Source organism: Ambystoma mexicanum, chromosome 4p (assembly GCF_040938575.1).
Source record: "Ambystoma mexicanum isolate Mex_15411 chromosome 4p, UKY_AmexF1_1, whole genome shotgun sequence".
In the NCBI taxonomy this organism is placed as follows: Eukaryota; Metazoa; Chordata; class Amphibia; order Caudata; family Ambystomatidae; genus Ambystoma; species Ambystoma mexicanum.
In genome coordinates this window covers 447,423,951-447,446,406 of record NC_090927.1, presented here as the reverse complement: position 1 = coordinate 447,446,406, position 22,456 = coordinate 447,423,951, and the positions used below count along the sequence as shown (strand labels likewise).

The 22,456-nt window shown below is 47.2% G+C and overlaps 1 protein-coding gene across 3 annotated transcripts in view; it reads right to left on the bottom strand.

The window, feature by feature from the left end:
- Positions 1-22,456, bottom strand: part of ROCK2 (Rho associated coiled-coil containing protein kinase 2) — a 1,440,935-nt gene that overhangs the window by 295,636 nt on the left and 1,122,843 nt on the right. For all 3 annotated transcript variants that reach the window (XM_069605961.1, XM_069605962.1, XM_069605963.1), the window contains exon 16: positions 13,225-13,331. In XM_069605961.1, the coding sequence (XP_069462062.1) occupies positions 13,225-13,331 (107 nt within the window). The remainder of the gene's footprint in view (positions 1-13,224; positions 13,332-22,456) is intronic.

Here is a 22,456-nt window from a genome sequence, read left to right as displayed (position 1 = left end):
GACAGAGACCAACGACCGCTGACTGTCAACTCGTTGGCATGAGATCCCCATCCCGTGAGGGATGCGTCCGCCATGATCGTCACCTCTGGCCAGGGTAGCCAAATGGGGCCCCCTTCATCAGATTGCCCTCGACGGCCCACCACAGAAGGTCCCGGGTTACCGAGGGCGGCACCTGAACAGGGTCCGACAGCCTGCTGGAGGACTGAGACCACTGGAGCTTGAGTGCCCACTGCAAAGATCTCATCCGCAGACGAGCCTCTGGCACCAGAAGAATGCAGGATGCCATGAGGCCGAGCAGTCTCAAGAATTTGGACGCTGGGAGATTCTGGGCAAGCTGAAACTTGTGCACCATCTGCTGAATGTGAAGAGCCCTCACCTAGGGAGGAAAACACTGCCCCAGGGACGTGTCGAGCACTGCTCCGATGTACTGGAGCCGCTGCGTTGGTGTCAAATGGGACTTCTTGAAATTGAGGGAGAAGCCCAGCCTGTGAAGGGAGTGGCAGGTGACGGATAGATGATCCAGGACTTGCTCGGGAGAGCTCCCCCTGATCAACCAATCGTCCAGGTAGGGGGTAGACGTGAATCCCCCCTTTCCTGAGATGCGCTGCCACCACCACCATGAGCTTGGTGAAAACCCTCGAGGAAGAGGTCAATCTGAACGGCAGGACCCGAAACTGAAAGTGCGAGTTGCCAACCACGAACCTCAGGTACTTCTTGTGCTTGGGATGGATCGGCACATGGAAGTAAGCATCCTTGAGGTCGAGAGACACCAACCAGTCATGAAGTTGAAGGGCCTGGAGGACTTGAGAAAGAGTTACCATCTTGAACTTGTCCTTCCGGAGGAGCTTGTTCAAATCGCGCAAGTCCATGAAGGGTCTCAATCCCCCGTCTTTCTTTGAAATAAAAAAATAAGGGGAATACCATCCCTTGTTCCTCTCCGCTACAGGCACCAGTTCTATGGCTCCTTTCTCCAGCAGGGCTTGAATTTCCTGCGCAAGGAGCGGATCCGGACTCTTCAAAGAGAGGTGACCTGGTGGATTGTCGTGAGGCCTCTGCCGAAAAGGAAGACAGTAGCCGTGGGTTATGATCTCCAGAGCCCACACATCCGAAGTAATGGCTTGCCACTCTACAAGATGCTGCGCCAGCCTTCCCCCAACCGGCGAACCATGGGACCAGGCCTCATGACAGAGTGGTAGCGGCTGCGGCGTTGCCTGAGGGCAAAGAGGCAACTGCCCGAGCGGCCTTGGAACCTCGAGTACCTTTGTTTCCACCTCTGGCACTCTTACAATGGCGTCTTTGATTGCTAGTTCCCCTCGCTTTACTGAAGGACGAGTAATAGCGAAAGGAACCTCCCCTCCATTGCTGTCCCCTAGGACGAAAAGGCGGAGGTTGGCGAACTGCAGCGCCCAACGACTTTGCTGCAGCTTTGGAGGTCTGCAACCTCTCAAGGCTCTCGTCAGCCTTGCTGCCAAAAAGGTGTTCACCGTCAAAAGGCATGTTGAGGAGCCGGGACTGCACATCAGGAGTGAACCCAGACTTCCGCAACCACGCAAACCTGCGCATTACGGTGCTCGCCGCCATGGACCGGCTGACACAATCCGCCAAGTCCAAAACCGACTGAACGGCCTCACACATAGCATCCTTGCCATCCTGAACCATAGCAAGGAAACCATCCCGTTCGTCCCCTTCGGGAATATGATCAGCCGCTAATGCAACACAGTTCCACAGAGTGTGTGTGAAACGAGACAAGGCACATATGGAGTTGGCCGCCTGAAGCGCCATACCCCCCGAAGAAAACACTTTCTTCGCCCAGCCGTCAAAACGTTTGTCGTCCCTATCTGGAGGGATGGTAGGAAACAACGCCTGCTTTGCCGGGGCCGTAGTCGCCTGCACCATCAAACTCTCCGGGGTGGGGTGCCTAGACAAGTAGCAGGGGTCGCTACTGGCTGGACGGTATTTTCGCGACAAAGACTTGCTCACTGCCGGGAGACTCTCCGGAGCAGTCCAAGCCGCCGCCACCCTCTCTGCAGAGCCATATGAAAAGGCAAAACCGGGTCAGTGGGTGGACTGAGATCGAGGATGTCCGTGAGATCATCCTGAACGAACTCCCCTGGGAGAGCTGACTAACCCAAGTACTCGGTAACCTGAGACATCAGGCGCCGATATGAAGAATCGGCATGAGAGCCAGGCTCCGGCCTACAAAATTCCACCTCCGGAGCGGTGTCCAGTCCACTAGCATCATGCAGCGACTGCCGCAGGTCAAACTGGCTATGGCCCGAGATAAGGTCATCTGGAACCGGAACCAGGCGGGGAGAGGAAGACCTCTGTGGACCAAAGCAGTGTCGGACCTTAGCCATAGCCTTTCTATGGGCAAACCCCGTGCCACGGGGCTCCTCCGACACCACCGCCTCGAAAGGCGTTGAGGGCGCCGAACGAGTCGGCATCGACAGAAAAGGCGTCGACGTCGAGCGAATCGGCGTCAGCTGCAGCGCCACTAGCATCATCAGCGTCACAGTTCTCGAAGCCGGAGCTCCGAGCGGGTCTCTCGCCAACCTAGGCGCCGATGGCGTCGACGACCCCTTCGGAGGCGGAGCCTCGAGAGAAATCATGGACGACCTTGGCGCCACAGGCGTCGACGTCTTCTTCGAAGATGGCACAGGATCACACGGTCTCGAGCGCGTCGAGGACCGGGACCTGGCACGGGCATGGCGAGAACGGCTACCCTTGTCCGAGCGGGACCTCTCCGGTGAGCCGTGCCGACCACTCGAGCCCGAAGGCGTACGAGCGGTGTCTCTCGACCGATGCCGACCGACCCCACTCGGAGGCGCAGACGGACCGGTGCCCTGCGATTCCAGAATTGCTAGCATCTGCTTCCAGAAGGAAGCCCATTCCTCTGGTGTCGCTTGCATGGAGGGATAAGCGACCCGCCGACGGGATGAGACCTCGGAAGAGGACGGGGAAGGCGACCTATGCCGGCGCTTCCTGGAATGCCTTGAAGAGGCGGAGGAGTGGCGAGACCGACTCCTGGAAGGAGACCCACTGGACTTCCGACGATGGCGCGGAGAGTCGCCCCTCGAGTCATCCGTCGAAAGCCCCGCAGACCTCGACTTCCGGGGCTTAGACACCCGGCCTACTGACAGCTTCTTCTTGCGTTCCCGCAAGGCCTTCGCTGCGAGCGACTGGCAGTCGACACAGTCGTCCGTTTCGTGGGCCTCCCCGAGGCACCAGAGGCAGGCGTCGTGCGAGTCAGTGACCGACATCTTGGACCCACAGTCCCCGCAGTTCTTGAAGCCCAGACGCGGGTCGAAGACGAGAAAGACATCGCCACGAACAGGTCTACACAACAAACCGAACAGGTTCAACGAACCGAGAATTGAAACAGCAAACTCCAACGAGTCGAGGCGTACCGAGATTCACAAAGCGAACACGTTCGCGGAAAAAATGGAACTGAGGCTATGGGCATCGTGCGTCCTACTTATCACATCGGGTGACGTCGGCCGTCGTCCTCGGGGACAGCACATCAACGTCATCGACGCAGGACGCAGACGCCAAAGATTTTCCGAAGCAGCACAGCTGTGGACATTACCTGTCAGATATGGAATACGTCAGAGGACCCAATCCCCTCAAAGGTATGTTTACGCTAATTGATTTTTTATTTAAATATGTGTATGGATGCATGTATGCTTGTGTTATGACTGAGTGTATGGTGATCGTATGAATGATGGAGTGATTGCTGTGTGATTGAGTGATTGCTGTGTGCGTGTGAATGATTGCTGTGTGCGTGTGAGTGATTGCTGTGTGCGAGTGTGTGATTGCTGTGTGAGTGAGTGCTGTGTGAGTGATTGCTGTGTGTGAGTGATTGCTGTGTGTGAGTGATTGCTGTGTGTGATTGCTGTGTGTGACAGAGTGCGTGTGTGTGACAGAGTGCGTGCGCGCGCACACATTAGTGTGTGTGTGTGTGTGTGTGTGTGTGTTGGTCCGTTGAGCTGATTTTGGTGAGTGGGGGGTAGAGGGAGGAAGGAGGGTTGTACAACAAAGCCATTTTAAAAATGCCTTTGTTGCACAATCTCCTACCCACCTGCCAAAATCTGCTCTCCTTCTGAGGAGCTGTGGACCCCAGGGGACAGGGATGGTATTTCTTTTACTGGATATTTAGCATAGATGTCCAGGCAAAAATACCATGCTTTCCCCCTTGGCCCCCTAGCGCCAATTGCAAACCGTTTGGCTTTTGATCAATTCTTTTTTTAAAGTATTATCTAAAATCCAACATTTTAACCCATTATTTTCAAAAAAGTCATGGGGGGAACCCACCCCTCCTCATGGCCCCATTGATTGTTTCAGGCTCCCGCTCGGTCACTAGAGCATTTTTGGGGGAAATATTTATGCCCCTCCACTTAAAAAAAATCACCAGCTGCCACTGTCCCTCGGACTGTATTGGGAACTGGGTGGGGGTGCCCAGGGACTGTGGTGGGAGCAGGATGGGCAGGAGGCACTGTGATAGTGGTGGGAGCAGGGTAGGGAGAGCTCAGGGTCTGTGATGGGGTGGTTGGGGGAGCCCAGGGACTATACTGGGGAGTGGTAACGGCGCGCATTAGTTCATAGCCATTTGTACATATTGTCCATTTGGCATTTTGGGGGCGGGGTGGAGCATGCCCAGATTTTGCTCAGGGGGGGCACCAAGCCAAACATATTTGAAGAACACAGATCTAGTCCATAATGTTCCATCATTAAGCTCAATTTATTTATCCCAAATTGCTGAAAACAGGTCTTTTTCATATCGACTAATGTTACCCTTTCTAGGGTAGACAGTTTGGACATCTGCCAGCCACTCCCCCATACCCTAGATTCTCAGGGGATCTTGAACACCACCTCAGGGTCATGCCTACACAATGAAGCTTCCGGGGGCCTACAACAAACAGATCCCTGCCGGCGTGCTGTCACAAAGTAGTGGAAGCAATCTGGAGCATTCTAATTGGCTACCAGAAGGCCATGCGAAACACAGTCATGTGGTCAGCCCTGGGCATCCAGCCCAAGTGTCTGCAGCTTAGGGCCAAAATCAGCAAAGGACATCTCCCTCTTTAGGCCCATTAGGGGGCAAGAAAGGGCCTAGGGCCAGAACCTCTGTTCAAGCCAGGACTTTGCAGAGCATACACTTCACCCAACTTCTGCTTCCACGCATAGAAAACCTTTGCCTTGAATAACTCGGGCCTCCCTTTTCGAGCATGACAACTGACTTCTGGTACCCTAGAGTCACTTTCTAAACAAACTTAGAACCTATACCGGCTCCTTCCAAGTCCACACTTCCCTCATTCCCTTTCTTCTCACCCACCCTACCCACTCTCTTGGGTTCCACTCTTCATCCACTGTCTAATACCTCACTATGTTTTTACCCACCATGCTCCTTTACTCCTTGCACTCACTTTTCACCTGCCCCTTCTCTTGTAGGCCTTTAGCCACAACTTTGTTTAACTTATATCTCGCGCTCCGCCCTCCCCATCTCCCACCCTGTACCCCTAAAATCAAAGGCGCCCGTTCCCTTAAAGACACCAACCTCACCTATCCCCATTGAATACTGCACTACACCTGCTCTTCTTCACCACCTCATATTGCACTTTCACTTGCCCTCTGGAATGCACAATCCCCCACTTCACCCCCAACAAGTTTTCCTACATCACTGACTATTTTAACTTATCACCCTCATATTTCACATCTAAGGAAACCTAGATCTCTCCTTGTGACTCTGCTACACTACTGGCCCACCACATTGACAGATACGTTCTCCCACTCTCCCAGAACTACTAGGAAGGGCTGACTGAGTGGGGCCCCTTATATATTAGACCCTCACCACTGCACCCATTCCCCATCTTACATCACCTGGCCCTCCTGAATATGCCACAACTCAATTCCTCTATTCTGGCTCTCTAGCGACCCCCTGGTCCTCAACACTCCTTCACCTGACCTCAACCTTCCGGTCAATTCCCAACAACATCCCATTGCCATCCCCGGGGGACTTTGACCTTCCCAAGTCATTTGCAGCCACCCATCTGGAACTTAACGCCATCCAAAACGACTGCTCCCTCCACAGCTATCTTATCCACTCTTAACCTTATCTTTCCCTTTATGTCGCTCTCCTCCTCTGGCCACTCCATTGACTCTAGTGCCTATAATCACTCAATTGTTCACTTTAATTCTTCCGTACCTCCACCACCTCCACTTCCTCCTCTCCACTCTTCAATGACCAAGAGGAAATTCAGGCAGTACTATCTTTCTCTTTACCTTGAAAATAAGAGGACCTCTCCCCTATTCATTCCTTTTCCATTGACTGTGCTTTCTCAGACTTTCGATATGCACTCATGACTCCTTTTGACCAAAAATATCCTGCACACACAAGGCCCTCACCTTTGGATCACCTTGGAGAGCCAGACCCTCAAAACAAATATGTGCTATGAACTAAGATGTTAGCACAAATCTCAAACCCTCACTCTACTTCTAGCCTAAAAATGTTTTCTTGCTGCCCTCGACTCTGCACTGGAACCTGCCAAATCCCTCTGCTTAACAAACGTAAGTCTCCTCCCTTCACAACCAGCCCCCAACTCCCAAACAATAATTCCCTATCAAATCTTTGCTCATACCTCCCAGGCCAGTCTCCATTGCCTCCTCCCCTGCTAATGACTTTGCTCACTACTTTTCCTCCAAAAGTGTCAAGACTCTCAGCCCTCCTAAACCCCCCCCATCTTTCCATCACCTCTCCCGCAACCCCTTTAATGTTGACTATTTCTCCCCTACCTCCTCCTAAACTAGTAACCATCATTTGCAGTGCCAAAACATCTTGTGCCCCTACTGACCCCTTAACTCCTTCGAATGGACAAATACTATACCATCTTTATCCAGGCTGCAGCCCTACCACCTTCCTTCAAATCTGCATCTGTCCTAGCCCTTTTGAAGAAACCCTCTGCTGACCCAACATCCCATTGAACAGTCACCCCGCTTGCCCCTACCTCATCATTCAAAGGTTCCCAAGTGGGTGGTCTTCAATTGGATCACTAAGTACCTGGTGGATAATGGCCTTGGAGATCCACTTCAATATGGTCTTTGAATTGAACACTCCACCAAGCTGGCACTCATGTAGCACCGCTTCAACCTCTCACCCATACTCATCCCTTCAGACCACCCTACTGCTTGACCACTCCTCTCGCTTCACTCGCCACGACCTTCGGTTTTTCAAATTGGCTCTAGCCTGGATTGCCTTCTACCTGGACGATTGCACATTTAAAATATCCTGGAACTCCCAAACCTATGATATCACCCCTTTCATTGTCGGCATCTCCCAAGGATCAGACCTTAGACCGCTGCTCTTTGCTTTTTATACCTCTGCCCTATGAAGACTCATCTCATTCTTTGCTTTCACAATCACCTCTTTGCTGATGACACTCAAATATTAATCTCCTTTCCCTCCTTCCCCCCCAACCCTTTCAGAACCTATTAACTGCGGACCGGAATCCCTCACTTAATGCCTCTGCGCCACCTCATGCTGAACTCTTCAAAAACAGAAATAATCTTTCTCCCAGCTTCCACTGCTATCTCTACCCACCAATCACATCCTCTCCTGGCATTCTTGCTCCCTTGCCCAAGGCTCACAACCTTGGGTCCTTTGTAATAGCGACCCCCGACTGCAACAATTCATCAATACTACCACCTCTGTTGCGCCTATTAACATTCTCAACATTTATACAAATCAGCCATTTTGTACTCAATTAAAAGACATCTCCAGCCTTCTGCTCAGCAACCTGGCATAGAGCTTGTGCCTACTCCTTGGCCTCCCCGTCTAATTATTCCTCACTCTAGAAAAATTCCTCAACTTCACTACCCACACACTCTACAACCTACTCAGATCCTTCCCCAACTTCTGTGTACTGATGCCAGGTACATTGACCTAGCTACTCATCTTGTTCCCTCCACCACTCCTTTGCACTCAACCTCACTGTCCCATGCTCCCTTGTGCTACCCCTCACTTGTGGTCTTTCTCCCAACTTACCCCTATGGAACCCGTTGTCCATCACAATCGAAGCCAGCCCGAGGGGGGGTTTGGGTGCACCAGGGAAGGATCACATGGGAGAGGAAGCCCCTTATGGGATTAGGGATGACCATTCCCAGAAAATGCAGTATTCCTCCGCTTCATGAGACCCCCTCCCTAATTCACCAAGCCAAACTCTCCTTCCCGGGACCAATTAATGGCAATATATTTTATTCTGAGATCAACCAACCTGCTATGTTAGACCGGACTGGTAGCCCTGAAATGATCAACTGTTTCCCATATAACTCCAATTCAAGTATTGTGATGAAAAAGCATTTGATTGGTCAAGGGAAAAAAAATCTGTAGAGGGAAACTAACATGGGGAGAGCCATCCTCTGATAATGAAGCCCGGGAGACTGGAACCTGGTGAACAGGGGACTGCAGCAGAAGACGCGTGCAGAAGTAGTACAAGCAACAGGAGCTACTTGACATGCTGCCCGAGCAAAACTGCGGGCGCCCTACAATCCGGCGTGCCACTGGAAAACAAAGACCCATCCAGAGAAGGAAGACGAGAATGGTGGAGCGACCGTCACCGAGAAGAGAAACCCAAATGCAAGCTGACCAGTGAGGACACGGACGACCGCAGGGAACGCCCATACGCTGCCTGAGCGTTGAGGGAAGCACCGCTGCCCAGAGGATGTGAACTACAGCAACGGGTACATGGCCAGACCTAGAGGTGCTGGAGGCCCGGGAGGAAGTGGGGAACAGGATATAAGAGGATCTGTGAGCCACACCTATGTGAGAGTGAGATAACAAGAGGGTCTGGGAACCTGAACGAAGCAGAGACAGTACAGAAGGAAGCATATGCTTGGCAGGAATGTGACCCAAGCTATTGCAACAGAGCATTGCAAGGTTGGGACCCGCACCCATATGAAAGTAGGAGAACAAGAAGGTCTGGGACCCTAAGAGGAGCAGAGACAGTACAGAAGGGAGAATAGGCTTGGCAGGAGAGTAAAAAAAGCTATTGGAACAGAGCACTGCGGGTCGGTACCTGCACCCATACAAGAGCCAAAGAATAAAAGTCTAGGACCCCGAGAGAAAGAGACAGTCTACAAGAAGGAGTACGCTTGTCAGGCGAGTAAACCAGGCTACTGCAACCACACATTGCGAGTCTGGGACCCGCACCCACATGAGAATGTGTGAGTAAGAGGGCCTGGGACACAGAGCAAGAGAGACAGCTCAGAGGAGAGCCTATGCTTGGCAGAAGAGTACACCAAGTTGGTATAAACAGAACTACGAGTCTGAGATTCGTACCGAAGGGAACTTATAAGAGTACAGTGAAGTACATCCAAGAAGATATGGGGCCTGGGACTCAAAGAGAAAAGGAAGGAAAAGTAGAACCAGAAGGAGTCTAGGGGAAAGGAGCAAACCCCCTATCCTTGGAGTTACACATTGTGGAAGATTTATTTTGTTGTTTTGATGAATAGATATGCTGGGAACCTTTCTGTTGGCAGGAACTGTCATTATCACTTTACTTTGGAAGAGAACATCCTTGCACATTTAGCTTAGGTTATTAGTGTTAGGGTCAGAAGTAGGTCTTTGGGACATGACAGTGAGGGACTTTTTTTAATTGAGATTCAGATTGTGTCTGAGACTTACTTCTGCACCCTTACAAAATGCAAATACACTTGTAAAAAATACTTCATCTTCTGCCTCTTCCCGATCAGTAATGTTTTTTTGAGCCCCGATTTTTCATGTCTCGTCAGGTCAAAGGTTCTTGGTCAGCAATTATATGCTGCAAGCATTTTGTCTATTCTCAACACCTGATTGGATACCATACCGATCTTGTCGAAAATGTCCTCCCATAAACATTTCACAGTACATTCCAATAGTAGGTGCGAGCAGGATCCTTTAGCCCTGCCACATTTCCAATGACCAAACAGCGTATTCATTCTAATGCATGACCACTGACCAAACAACCTGATGATTTATTTTCTGATTCCCTTGTCAAGCATCGGTTTACTGATTAATTTAGGAATTTTGAATTAGACTATTGCTTAATGCACGTTCTGTTTCTATGTGTTTTGTTCAATATTTAACAATCCATTCCTTTTCAACCTCTTTTTGATTTGTGTTAGAAGTTTCTTCATTTTATGTTAGGATATTTTATTTTTAATACACGTGTTGAAGCGCAAACCTGGGCAACAGAGCGCTTTACCATTTTAAAATAAGATGCAATAGCAATACATCCATTAAAACCAAATCTAAAACCCAAATCAAACAGTCCCAAGATGCATGCCCAATAAGAATTTTAAAAAAAACACTTCATTTAGGAAAAAAGAAGTCTTCAAATCCTCATGAAATTTAAGGAGGAGATGCGAAGTGTAAAGTAATAAAGAATTCCAAATTTGAAACAATTTCTTCACTAGTGGTCTATCGAAATGGATCAATTCTTTACTCTGAAACACAAGGATTGCCAGAGATTTTGGTTTCTGAAACTGAATTACTTCAAAAGCCACACAATAAAGTTGGAAGTTTATAAGTGACTTGAAAGGCAACCAGTAAAGAGTTTTGAATTTTCTTCGTACAACCAACCAGTTGGGCAGCAGCATTGAGAGTTGCTTTTAGAAACCTCAGCATTTATTTTAGAATGCCACGAAACACAACATTAACACCATCAATATGGGATAAGACCATTACTTGGAGAACTGAACAAAAGATCATTAGGAATATACCGTTTATTTTGGTGCAATAAAGCAATCTGAAATCATGCTGTGTGCATTTTGTTTTGTCCCTTGAACTTGCATGGACATTTTAATATCAAGCCAAAGACGTAGCTCCTGGCACCCGCTCTGCACCACACAACAATGTAGTCAACTTTTCCTTTCCTGCAGAGCTTCACTTACACTTCGAAACGCTTATCACTGTGACCCACATGTTTTCCCCACAACCATCATGGGATAACGTTATCTCAGGCTCCTTAAGATCGAATCATGAGTGACCACGGAAATGCACAAGACGCTTCGGTGTTCAATACATATCAACAAAGCCACTTTCAGTGTTCACTGTACTATTCACGCGTGTCTTGTATTTTGCATCTACGATATCGATTATTGAATAAGTACGGATTTGACCATCTGCCACATACTGTTCAATATTTTGGTTATCAATGCACTGTCTAGTATTTGCAGGAATACATATTCGCATCCATAGACATAAGCATCCACCATTTTCATCAATTAAAGGATTTTCCACTGTCTCGTCCACATTTATCTTAGTATCTCTCTGCTGATCTTTTTAATTTTACATTAGTGATCTATAACTTTAGTATTGTGAAATGATTCAATGTTCGCCATTTTAACCACATTTCCTTTTGGAATGTTTACTACTACAAACTGCTTGCTTACCAGTGTCACTTTATATGTAACTGTATTTGCAAATATATGTTTTCTACATAATTAGTAAACTAATACTCTTTTAAACTTTTTTTTGCAACATGTCTGTTCTTTTGTTTGTCTTCCCTTGTGCATCTTGCTTCAACCAAGCACTTTAGAAATGTTCAATGGCAGACCTTCATGGGTTTCATGCACAAACTAGAACTAGAATACACAGATGAAGAAATGGGAGCAAGACAAAGCCAAGATCCACCATAAGAAGGGAGTGACAGCGAGGATGATTCTCCTGATCCTGAACCAAGTCGAATGGGAGCTGACTCGACTTGGTGTTAATGTATTTGCTGCCAACTCATACCCCCATTGGATAAAAACACCTGTTGCCAAGAATATTCGACCTGCAGAGCCTATCTATATGAAGACAATCCTCTTCTACTGTTCAGTGACATCTGGGCTGCTCGTCTCGCCCATTCAGTACTTAGATTGCTGATGGCACTGATGCACTAACATTGTGACATTGTTCATCCACATGTTCCCCACAGAGTAATTATATAATTATTGTATTGCAAATATTTGCCCAACTTTACCCTTACAAGCATTACAGTACTTTGATCATGACCCACCAAAAGTACTCATTTCTATGTAATGCATTAGTATTTTTTTTTAACCCATCACCAATTATTCCTGTATTATGAACATTTCCATCTTTACATTTGTAAATTTCTTTAGGAAATACCAATATAACCATTTTGTTTTTAGAACCTTTTCATGTTGTCCCCAGTGGAACACATGGCCTGGTGCCAGTCCTTTGGATTGCAATCATTCCATATTTGTATCATATAGGCATGCGTGCATGTCATTTAGACTCTTTATCCCATAGGAAATATTTTTTTATCAATAGCCTCAAGCAGTGTAAAATGTACTTCTATGTCATTTGAACAATTTCCATTTTATCAACAGATAGTACTGTCTTGTTGCATATAGAATGTATACATGGTAGGTTCATGGAGGACCTGGAGTCTAAGTGCAAAGAGTCATGCCGGTGTGCAACCATGTGCCATAAGGGAAACATTCCCACGTTTGACAGGTCAATATGTCATCTCCAGGAGCATCCAAGATATCCAAAGTGGTTTGGATGCATAGTGTTTTGTTTCTAATGTTTTTGTGAATCAAAACATTAAAAGAGAAATTTACATTTCACATCGCTGTGCATATGGTTATTAAAGGATTTAATATATTTTCTGGGTAGTCTTTGAACTCCTCAACTCCTCCCTTATATCTCTGAACATGACTCAACGATGGAAAATGTGCAAAGAAACCACTTCATAGTCACAATTTCTAATGCCGTTACATATGGGTGATTTTTTTTGCATCAAAAGTCTATTGCCAATATTTCACACTAGAAAGTACACTGAAGCCAAGGCAAAAAAAAAAAAAAAGGTTAATTTAGATACGCCAAATAACAAAAAAATCATTCTCGTAATATGTTTCATCTCATTTATCACACTGACAACCATGACATGGGTCGATAAATACACTATGCAAGTGTGATTACATGGCTGAGCTTCGGACTTCCAGCTATATAGACTTCGCCATCATAATTGGTACAGAAAATGCTTTCAGTTGCTATCAGGTAATGATGGCAGACTTCATCCCATACTGTGCATGTTTTTGGTGTACGAAAGAGTAGGTTCTGCTCATACATCATGTCACATATCAAAAAGTTTAGCTATCACTACACCGAAAAATAGCAATGAAGCAATCTAGAGACGAGATTGGAAAGCATATGGTAGTGCAAGGATGAGTATTAATTCTCACCTTTTCCAACCCTGCAAGCCTCTCCTGTAGTTGTCTCTTTTCCATATCAGCCTTCGTCAAAGCCCCCGTTCCATTCTTAAGTTCGGCCTCCAGACCTGATATCCGTCCTAAAAATTGACATCAAAGGTAAACCATAAATGTACAGAATCACCTTTTATATACTTCTTATGCAAGATTCCATCTGTTTTTAAGCCTTATAAGAACAAGCGTTATTAACCAATTAAATAATACTACAGATTTTGGAAGAACGGTCTTAGTTGCTCCTCAGGGATTCAAACCGGTGGCTGCACTCCCGGTACTATTTTACAGACCACTGTATAAAAATATGAATCTAACCATGCTTGCAATGGAACCTTTTCTGTGTAGAGTCTATGTATACTGTGAAAAGACCCTTTCTAACGAACAAGTTACTTACCTGTAACTCTTGTTCTCCAGCATGCTGTGACTATTCCCCGTCGTCAGACTGGGAATCCTCTAATATATAAAGCAGTCTAGCTTTAAGCTAAAACTGCATGTCGCTTGCATAGCCTATTACTGTCAGTTTGGGTTATACTGCCCGGCCAATGACATTGGTCCTCCTCAACTCCACCTCTGTTGGCCATCTTCAGATTTGGCAGCGCACGTAAAGTGGCAGTAGGAATCAAAGAGCCATAGAGGGGAAGGAGGGAAGGTACGCATGTGGATCCATGCAAGACCCATGCTGGAGAACAAGAGTTACAGGTAAGTAACTTTGTCCTTCTCGAGCATGGGGTCTTGCATGGATTCACATACTATGAATATGATTACACAACAGGCCATACAAAATGTCTCAACAGAAGCAACAAGACTTACATCTTGAACATACTCTCCTCAAGAAAACCAGTTGCAAAACACTGCTTGTCCGACACAAGACTCCTCCCTGGAATCTCTGTCAACACATTCTCGTGAAGGTGTGGGTAGACCTCCACGTAGCAGCCCTGCAGATATCCAGCAGGGGAACACCAGAAAGCAATGCAGCAGTCGAGGCAAAGGAATGGGCTCTCAGTCTGCCTGGCAAAGGTCTGTTGGCGTAATGATGGCAGTCCATGATACAGCCGGAGTGTCACCTGGAGATGGAAGCCTTCGATAGAGCCTTCTCATGCCCCACAGGTCCAAAGTTGACGAAAAGCTGAGAAGACTTTGGAAAATCTTTAGTGTGTGCCACATAGAATTTCAAGGCACGCGACATGTCGAGAGAATGCAGTGACCTTTCAGCAGGCGCAGAAGGGTTTGAAAAGAAAATTGGCAAGACCAAAGGTTTGTTTAAATGAAAACCAGACGGGACCTTTGGCATTAAGGACAGATGAGTTTGCAGAACCACCTTGATTTGGCAGAGGCTTACAGGATAGAGCCTGGATTTCTCCAACATGCCTAGCCGAGGTGATCACCACCAGGAAGGCAGTATTCCACAAGAGGAACTTCAAATATGTCTGATGCATTGACTCAAATGAAGCACCCTTCAGTTCGGACAGGACCACGTTCAACTCCCACGCTGGAGTGGTAGTTGAGCCTTCACCAGTGGGAACCTTCACTAGAGGGAATGTTCTGAAGAGGCCTTTGAGGAACTCCTTTACGAGCCTGTGAGACCACAGGGAGAACTTGGCTGGAGCCCGGGTATACCGGGATACTGTGGCTAAGTGCACTTTGATGGGCACATGGGCAAGGCTAGCCTTAGCCAGCAAGAGCAGATAAGACAGCAGTTGCAGTGCTGTGCAGAGATCTTCTGTGACTGACACCACACTGTAAAATGCTTCCACTTATGTTGGTAGCATGCAAGTGTGGACGGAGCACTGGCTTTGGCTAGAATCTTCTTGCATTCCAACAGCGAGAAATGCCCAATCTCTAAGGTTGCAGGTGCCAGGCCGACCGGTTCAGAGGTGATGGGTCGTGGTGGAAGATTGCTGCTCCTTCTTTGGATAGCAGGTCCGGTAGAGGGGGCAGCTTGATGGCCGGAACCACTGATGGGTGAAGGACTGCGTACCAGATCTGTCTGGGACACGCCGGGGCAATGAGGATCATTTTGCAGTGAGATAGTTTGAGTGTGTTGATCACACATAGGAGCAGCGGAATTGTCAACCTATGCATAAAGGAATAGGCCTTGCCATGGAAACAAGAAGGCGCCCCCCAGACTTCTTGCCTGAGGATACTTGCTGGCAAAAAGCTGACACTTGTTATTGACTGCTGTCGCAAATAGGTCGATCTGAGGCTGGCCCCCTCGTCAAAGATCCCAGATGCTTGAGCTTGCTGGAGCTCCCACTCCTGGCAGTATGGCAGCTCCCTGCTGAGAGAGTTTGCGATGGTGTTTTGAACGCCTGCCAGGTGGAATGGAAAACGAAACATCCAGTGAGGAATGGCCCAGCACCACAGGTTCTGTGCCTCGAGCGAGAGGGCGGGCAACATCGTCCTGTCCTGCTTATTTATGTAATACATGGTGGTCATATTGTATTACATTCCGTGCAGACCCTTCCTACCTGTCCCAAGAGCCGACGCTTGAAAGACTTGAGACCAAATAACTGCCCCTAGATCCAGGACGTTGACATGCAACACCTTCTACTCCAGGATCATAAGCCTCTGGCATAGAGTTGTCCTGTGCGAGTGCCCCAACCTTCCAGAGAGGCATTGGTCGTGAAGGGATATCTGTGCGAAATGTGAGGGCAAATGGACAACCAGTGCAGGGCTTGGCAGAAATCTTGATTGAGAGCTATCCTGTGGTTCCATGAGCCGGAGATCTGCCTCCACCTGGTTTCCATGAACTCCTGAAGCGGTCTCATTTGTAGTCGGCTATGAGGAATCAGATGAATGCACAAGGACATTATCACCAACAGGGATTTGATGGAGGGACTGTCCCATTCCGACAGAGGAAAGTCTTTGGACATTTCCCAGGATAGCAATGATCTCCGATGGGGTCACCAGGTAGGCCACTGTGTCGAGTTCGGCCACCAGGAACAGAGTGTCTTGTGCGGATTTGGGATAGTTTATCGAGAATCCAAGAGAGGTTAGAGTCTGGACCGTCTCTGCTGTATGTTGCGCCACCTGGGCACGAGACCGGACCAGCCAATCGTCCAGGTAGGGGTAGACATAAACACCCTTTCGGTGAAGGACTGTTGCCACTGGGGCCAGGCACTTGGTGGAAACCCTTGGGGATAACTGGAGGCCAAAGGGCAGTGCCTTGAATTGATAGTGCCTGCCTTGGATAACGAAAGTTAAGAATGTCAGCTGCTTCAGATGAATCAGATGGGGACAAAAGCATCTTCGAAATCCAGTACTGACAGGAAATCTCCTTCTTCCAGCTAGCTGAGCACGTGCTGTAATATGACCATCCTGAACTTTTGGAATTTCGGGAATTTGTTGAGTCTAGGATGGGTCTCCATCCGCCTGACTTCTTGCGAACCAGAAAGTATGTGGAGCATACCCTAGAGGCGCAGAGAGACAGACTCGGTGACCCCTTTTTGCAGAACAGCTTGAACCTCCTTGCTGAGCTGGGCTCGGTGCGGTTCTATTCTTGACAATGGAGGAATGCGAGGACATTTGACAAGAAAATCCACAGTGTGATCCTGCTCGATAACGGGGAGCACCGATTCGTCTGTGGAGATGTTGCACCACTTGTCGACAAATTGTGCAAGCTGGCCTCCCACTAGGGTGCTGACGTGGGGGCTCAGAACCAGATCCCGATCAGGCTACCTTATGCAAGATGTCTCTGTCAGTCTTGGTGGCCAGGAGGGTTTTGTTGACTACCTTGACGAACAGGTTCTCCCAGTCAAAAGGCAAGTCGTCAAGATTAGCCTTGACGTCCTACTTGAAGTGGGTTGCCTTGAGCCAACCTTGGCGGCATAGGTGAATACCATTTTCCATCTGCCTGAAGCCGAAGTTGGCGATGTCAGGGCGATTGTTATAACATGGTCTGATGCTACCTCACCCTTCTGAAGAATGGCCATGGCATATGCTTTCTTGTCCAGCAGGAAATCTAGAATTGGGTCCATTTTATAACAAAGTTGACTGTTGTAACGGGTTAGGATGGCTAGGGCGTTGTCAGCCTTAATTGTAGACTCTGCAGTACTAGTAATGGCTTGCCCTCCGCATCCAACTTCTTGCCCTCCTGGTCAGGCGGGACTGAGCAAGAGGATGCCGGGTTCAACTACCTCTTTCTTGCAGCAGCTGAAACCACTGAGTAAGGTGTGGGATGGCCTTCGACGCATTTTGGAACCATGTCAGGGACCCTGTACTTCTCCAGTCTTTCCTTCTTAGCATGTGCAGAGGCAGGACTTCGGTTCACTACCAAACCGTCATCCCATATGTCGTCCAACAGCAGGACTGATACTGTGGTCTTCCTGGAGGATTCGCAATGTTGAAACAAAAATCCCTCCTTCTCTTCTGGGACCAGGTTAAAGAGCTGAGCAGCCCAGGACATCATCGCCTGGAAGAACTGACCTCATCTGGAGTCTCTCAATGACCGATCTATATCCGGCCAATACCGTAGATTTTACAGAATACAATTTTACCTAAGGAGAAGTGACCGAATTTATTTGACCAAAAATGGTAGGTGAAGTGGTATATGTGTAGTGCATAATAAGTGAGGTTAGGTGTGTGGTAAGGGTAAAAGTTAGGGTAGGGAGGGTTAAGAGGGGGGTCTTCCCCCTCATTATAAAAAAAAAATGTACAAGTAAAAAGTTAATTTCGATTTTCGGTAAAATAGATTCGGTCACTTCTTCATTAGTTAAAATATTTTCGATCAAATCATGGACAACCATATCCGGCGGCTCACCGTCAGCTGGGACATAGTGCTGGTATTCATCAGCTCCATGGGTACCATCTATATCCATGTCGGTATCAGTGGTTGTATCAGTGCAAGTCCAGTCCTGCTCCCCCATGGCAGGGAGCCATGGGATAGGTGGCAGTTGCAGGACTGGTAGTGCCTGCCTAAGAGGCCTTGGTGGACTCAGCCTAGGAACTGGGCCGGGGACCAGTGGGACCCAAGGGGTCACTGGCGGTAGGCGTTGCTAAATCTCCAATACCACAGTTTGGAAAGTGGTTAAAATGTCCAATGAGACACCCCTCAGAGCTGAAGGTATTTGAATCAGGGAGGGACTCTCAGGGTGAGCTGGTTGCACTGGCAGTGCAGGCTCTGGAGCCGGCCGTGGGACGCGATCGTCAAGCCCCTCACCCGGGTTTGGGCAGATGTCTTCCAAAGATTCCTCCTCCTCTTCCCTTTCAGAGAGGGTGGAGAGTTGGGTCCCCCAAACAGGGGATGGTTCCTGGGCTTAGGCAGAAAGGTGAGGGCCAGCAGAAACTCCTTGTCCATTGCTGGTGCCTCTAGGGAAAGCGGCCATCACAGGCGCACCTGGAGCGAGCAGGTAGAGCCCTACCCGCCAACCCACTCAGGGCTGGTGGAGGTCTTGGTGATAATGCTACCCTGGACACAGCCATAGTAACGGTAGACACAGTAAACATAGTCGACAAAGCAGTCGATGGGATGGACGCTGGTACCACCAGCCTGGCGGACGATGTTGAGTGTTCCCATCGACGATGTCGTCCATGTAGACTTTGTTGACGATATCTTGTCCGACGACTTCCTTGGGGTCATCTAAGGCGGTGTCCCCTTTATGGTCTTTTCCAGTTCAGCTGATGAAGATGCTGCAGCCGTGGTGCTCATCAACAAGGGCGTTGGAGAATGTGATGACTTCGCCTTCTTTGGTGCCGTCCTCTTGGAAGCGTCCTCAAAGTACCTTGACATCTTTGACTAGTTTGCTAGCTATGGAAGAGGCATGACAGCGTACTGACGCCGAGTTAGAGGCCTTACGTTCCTCATGCCACGCCACCAACCTCGGATGGCGATCTTTCCACGTCTTTGAGGAAAAAGACTGGCACATGGAAACTCTTTCCATGTCGTGGTACGGTTGCAGACAGTAAATGCACTTCTGATGCCGGTCAACTGCGTTGACGTTCTTCTGGACGCATCTTGAACAGGCCTTGAAGAGGCAATTCTTGCTCAGCCTCTGACATGGCGTGTGCAGTAGGCCCAAAACGTAGTTTATGGCCCCACACGAACTGGACATTTGGCTAATGGCAAAGGATCCCTGTTACTGGCACATCACTACGGTGACGGATGAAGAACTAGGACGATTTGTCTGAAAAATAGGCAAAATATTTTGAGCAAGTCGATGAGCGAAAACTCGAGGACTCCCTACACTAAAATATGCTGTGAAAATCTGAAGATGGCCACCAGAGGTGGAGTTGAGGACAAATGCCATTGGCTGCAGCAGTATGATCCGAAATGACAGTAATAGGCTATGCAAGCGATAGGCAGTTTTAGTTTAAAGCTAGACGGCTTTACACATTACAGAGGATTCCCAGCCTGACAATGGGGAATATTCATTGCATGTGAATGCATGCACGACTCAATGCTGGAGAAATATATCAAATGTTTGGTGTTTTTAACGGTTACCATTAAAATGTATAATTCGTCACTACTGTATTTATTTTACATTCCAGAATTATTATTACAGCCTGTCAGTTTTCTAGTGGCTTCAGCAAAAAGTTAAAATAGGAGAAGAATGCAAACATAAATGTAAGGCAATACTAGTCCTAACACTCTAAGTGGTTGTATTTAAAACTAAGTGGTTGTATTATAAAAAGAGAATTCAATTGCAATTCAGTTCATATACTGAAGACAACAAATTGATCGGACTACATCAACAAAGGTGAACGACAATTGTCGAATGTTATGTGCTATACTGAATTAAAACATAATCCAACTAATCACTTACAGATGTTAATTAGAGAACCCATTCATCTTTGATATAATGCTGGATTGATAAATGAAGTGAAGTAATTTTAATATGCAGCTTTTGCAGTTATACCAATTCTCTACCCTTTGCCAAAAAAGCATTAAGACTACACCTTCCCTCCATGTAGACCCATTATCAACGCGATTGGTTCATTAACTGTAAAAGATTCCAGTTGTCCACACATTTCTACTGCCCATTACGATATAGTGATCATCTTCATATGACCTGTAAATGCCATCTTCAAGTCTGAGACCAGAGGTATCCAGAGGCCAAGTTACCAATTTCAGTTCAGAAAGCCAGTAACATCCAGAAAGGATGACTGCAAAATACAACTTAGTAGGAAGAACCCCCATCCTCCGCCCAGGGTAACTAGTCAGAAGGACATGAGAATCCATCCCTAACCAGACTTGGTCCACAGACGAGGAAGAGAAGGTGTTAAGCGGCTTCACTTCAACACTACAGCTAAGTCAATGCCTAGTCTGGGATGCTGAGGGAAACCCTTATTGATATATTTTTAGGTCCAGTTCATGTACTCTGGATGACAACCCTTATATAACACCCCTCTCTTAGAATCCCCCTGACCCCACTGAGACAAGAAGTAGGTCTGTTTTGCAAATTTAAAAGGTTTATTTGAGAAATATGACAATATATATCTATCACACTTTTATAATAAATTAATATTGGATATCACACTTTAAATATGACAGTGATCAACAATGGATATTGTTCTACTGTTAAACTGATTTGGTTACTTAGAAGTAGTATAGAGGATGAGGTAGCTGAAATGCTTTATGGTTTCAAGGAAATGCAAGGTGGAATCAATGCAGTACAGAAAATAAACTGATATGGTTTCACAAGAGATAATATGTTCACTTTTCCCTTGGTGGCAATTCACCCCCCACCCATATGAAATGCAAGGAGATGGAAGTAACACACACAGTCTTCAGGAATACAATCAAATACAATACTATGCTTGTTGGAAAGCCTAGATTCTAAGCTTTCAGAGGAAAGTTAAATCTCGTTCCTAGGACAAACGGTTCCAGAGATACAGACGATTTTGTGAAGGTAGTTTTCCGGCTTTAAAGTAAACTCAAAATGACAGGTGACGGTTGTGCAGCTTTCAAAATGACAGATGACACGATTTCTAAGAGACTGTTATAATTAGGTTAAAATAGTTTGGATTAGATTATTTTAACTAAGAGATTGGGTTCTGCACAGTTCTGCGGATACTCGCTCCTAATTTTGAAATGAATGGGCCTCGTCACGGATCTGGTCAACTGGACTGGACTTCGGGCGGTTCTGCTCACAGCGTCTGGGTCAGCTCTGCTCTGCTGGTCTAGCCTCTCTGGATACAGCGGCTTCTGGTTCTGGATACTACTCTGCTTTCCGGTCCGGATCAAGTGGATTCTGGATGTAACACTGCTTTCTGGGTACTGGCAAAAGTTCTTGGCAAAGAATTCAGACAGCTCACCCGGCTGTGGAATAGTTTGCAAAGGATTTTGAGGCCTGCTGACAAATACTTTTGCTTGCAGTGGGCCTTCTTGGTTCAAAGTTCTGTAGTCTCTGTTTAGCTTGGAAGTCTAAGTGTTAGATCTCTGGATGTGAAGTCGTCGGGCAGCACGCTCCGTAGCATATGGAATTGAATCCCCTATCTGTCCTGCACTGTCTGCTTTTATGTGTTTAGAAAGTGGGTGGAGAGGCTAGCTTCACTAATCCTGCCCCTCTCTTAATTTGATAGGTCAATAGATTCTTTGGTCCCTGATTTGGGAAGGGATAGTGTGTCAGAGTGATGTCATTTTTATGACCTGCAGAAATGACACTCCCCTGGCCAATGTGCACACAAATCTATTTCTGATCCAAATACATATTTCCCAGGTACAAAAATGGTTGACATTACATGTACATATTACACATTGCTTCAGGTAGTCTCTGTTCCGACTCTGGCGTTTCTAGGAGCTTGCATTCAAAAATGGCAACTTATTTTCGATTTTAGTGGGTTTTGCAACATTGGGTTTTCATCAAAAATTATACAAAGGTACACCCTCCTTCTCCACACATTCCAGCTATTTATTAGGTTTCTAGCATAAACCCGGTGTCTGTAATATCAATAAATAGCGGGGTTTGGTCCTAGAACACCGTAGAAATTGGAGTTTGGACTCAAATCGTGATGGCATTTTTCATACTAAGTATCTCAAAGTTGTACATTCCTGTCATTTGGTTACAATAAGTTATCAATGTTTCTATAAAATATATATTTGCTGCAATTCAACTCCCCAAAGTGTTTGGGTCCGCCTCCAGAAGTCTGGGTGAGTCAGTGATCACATGTCTCCCCTTGCTGGCAGAGGGCTGTTGACAGGAAACACTCAAAATTAACATACCCCATTCAACTGAAAAGGGGTATTGTCCCTCTCCTCCAGGCTGAAGGGTAA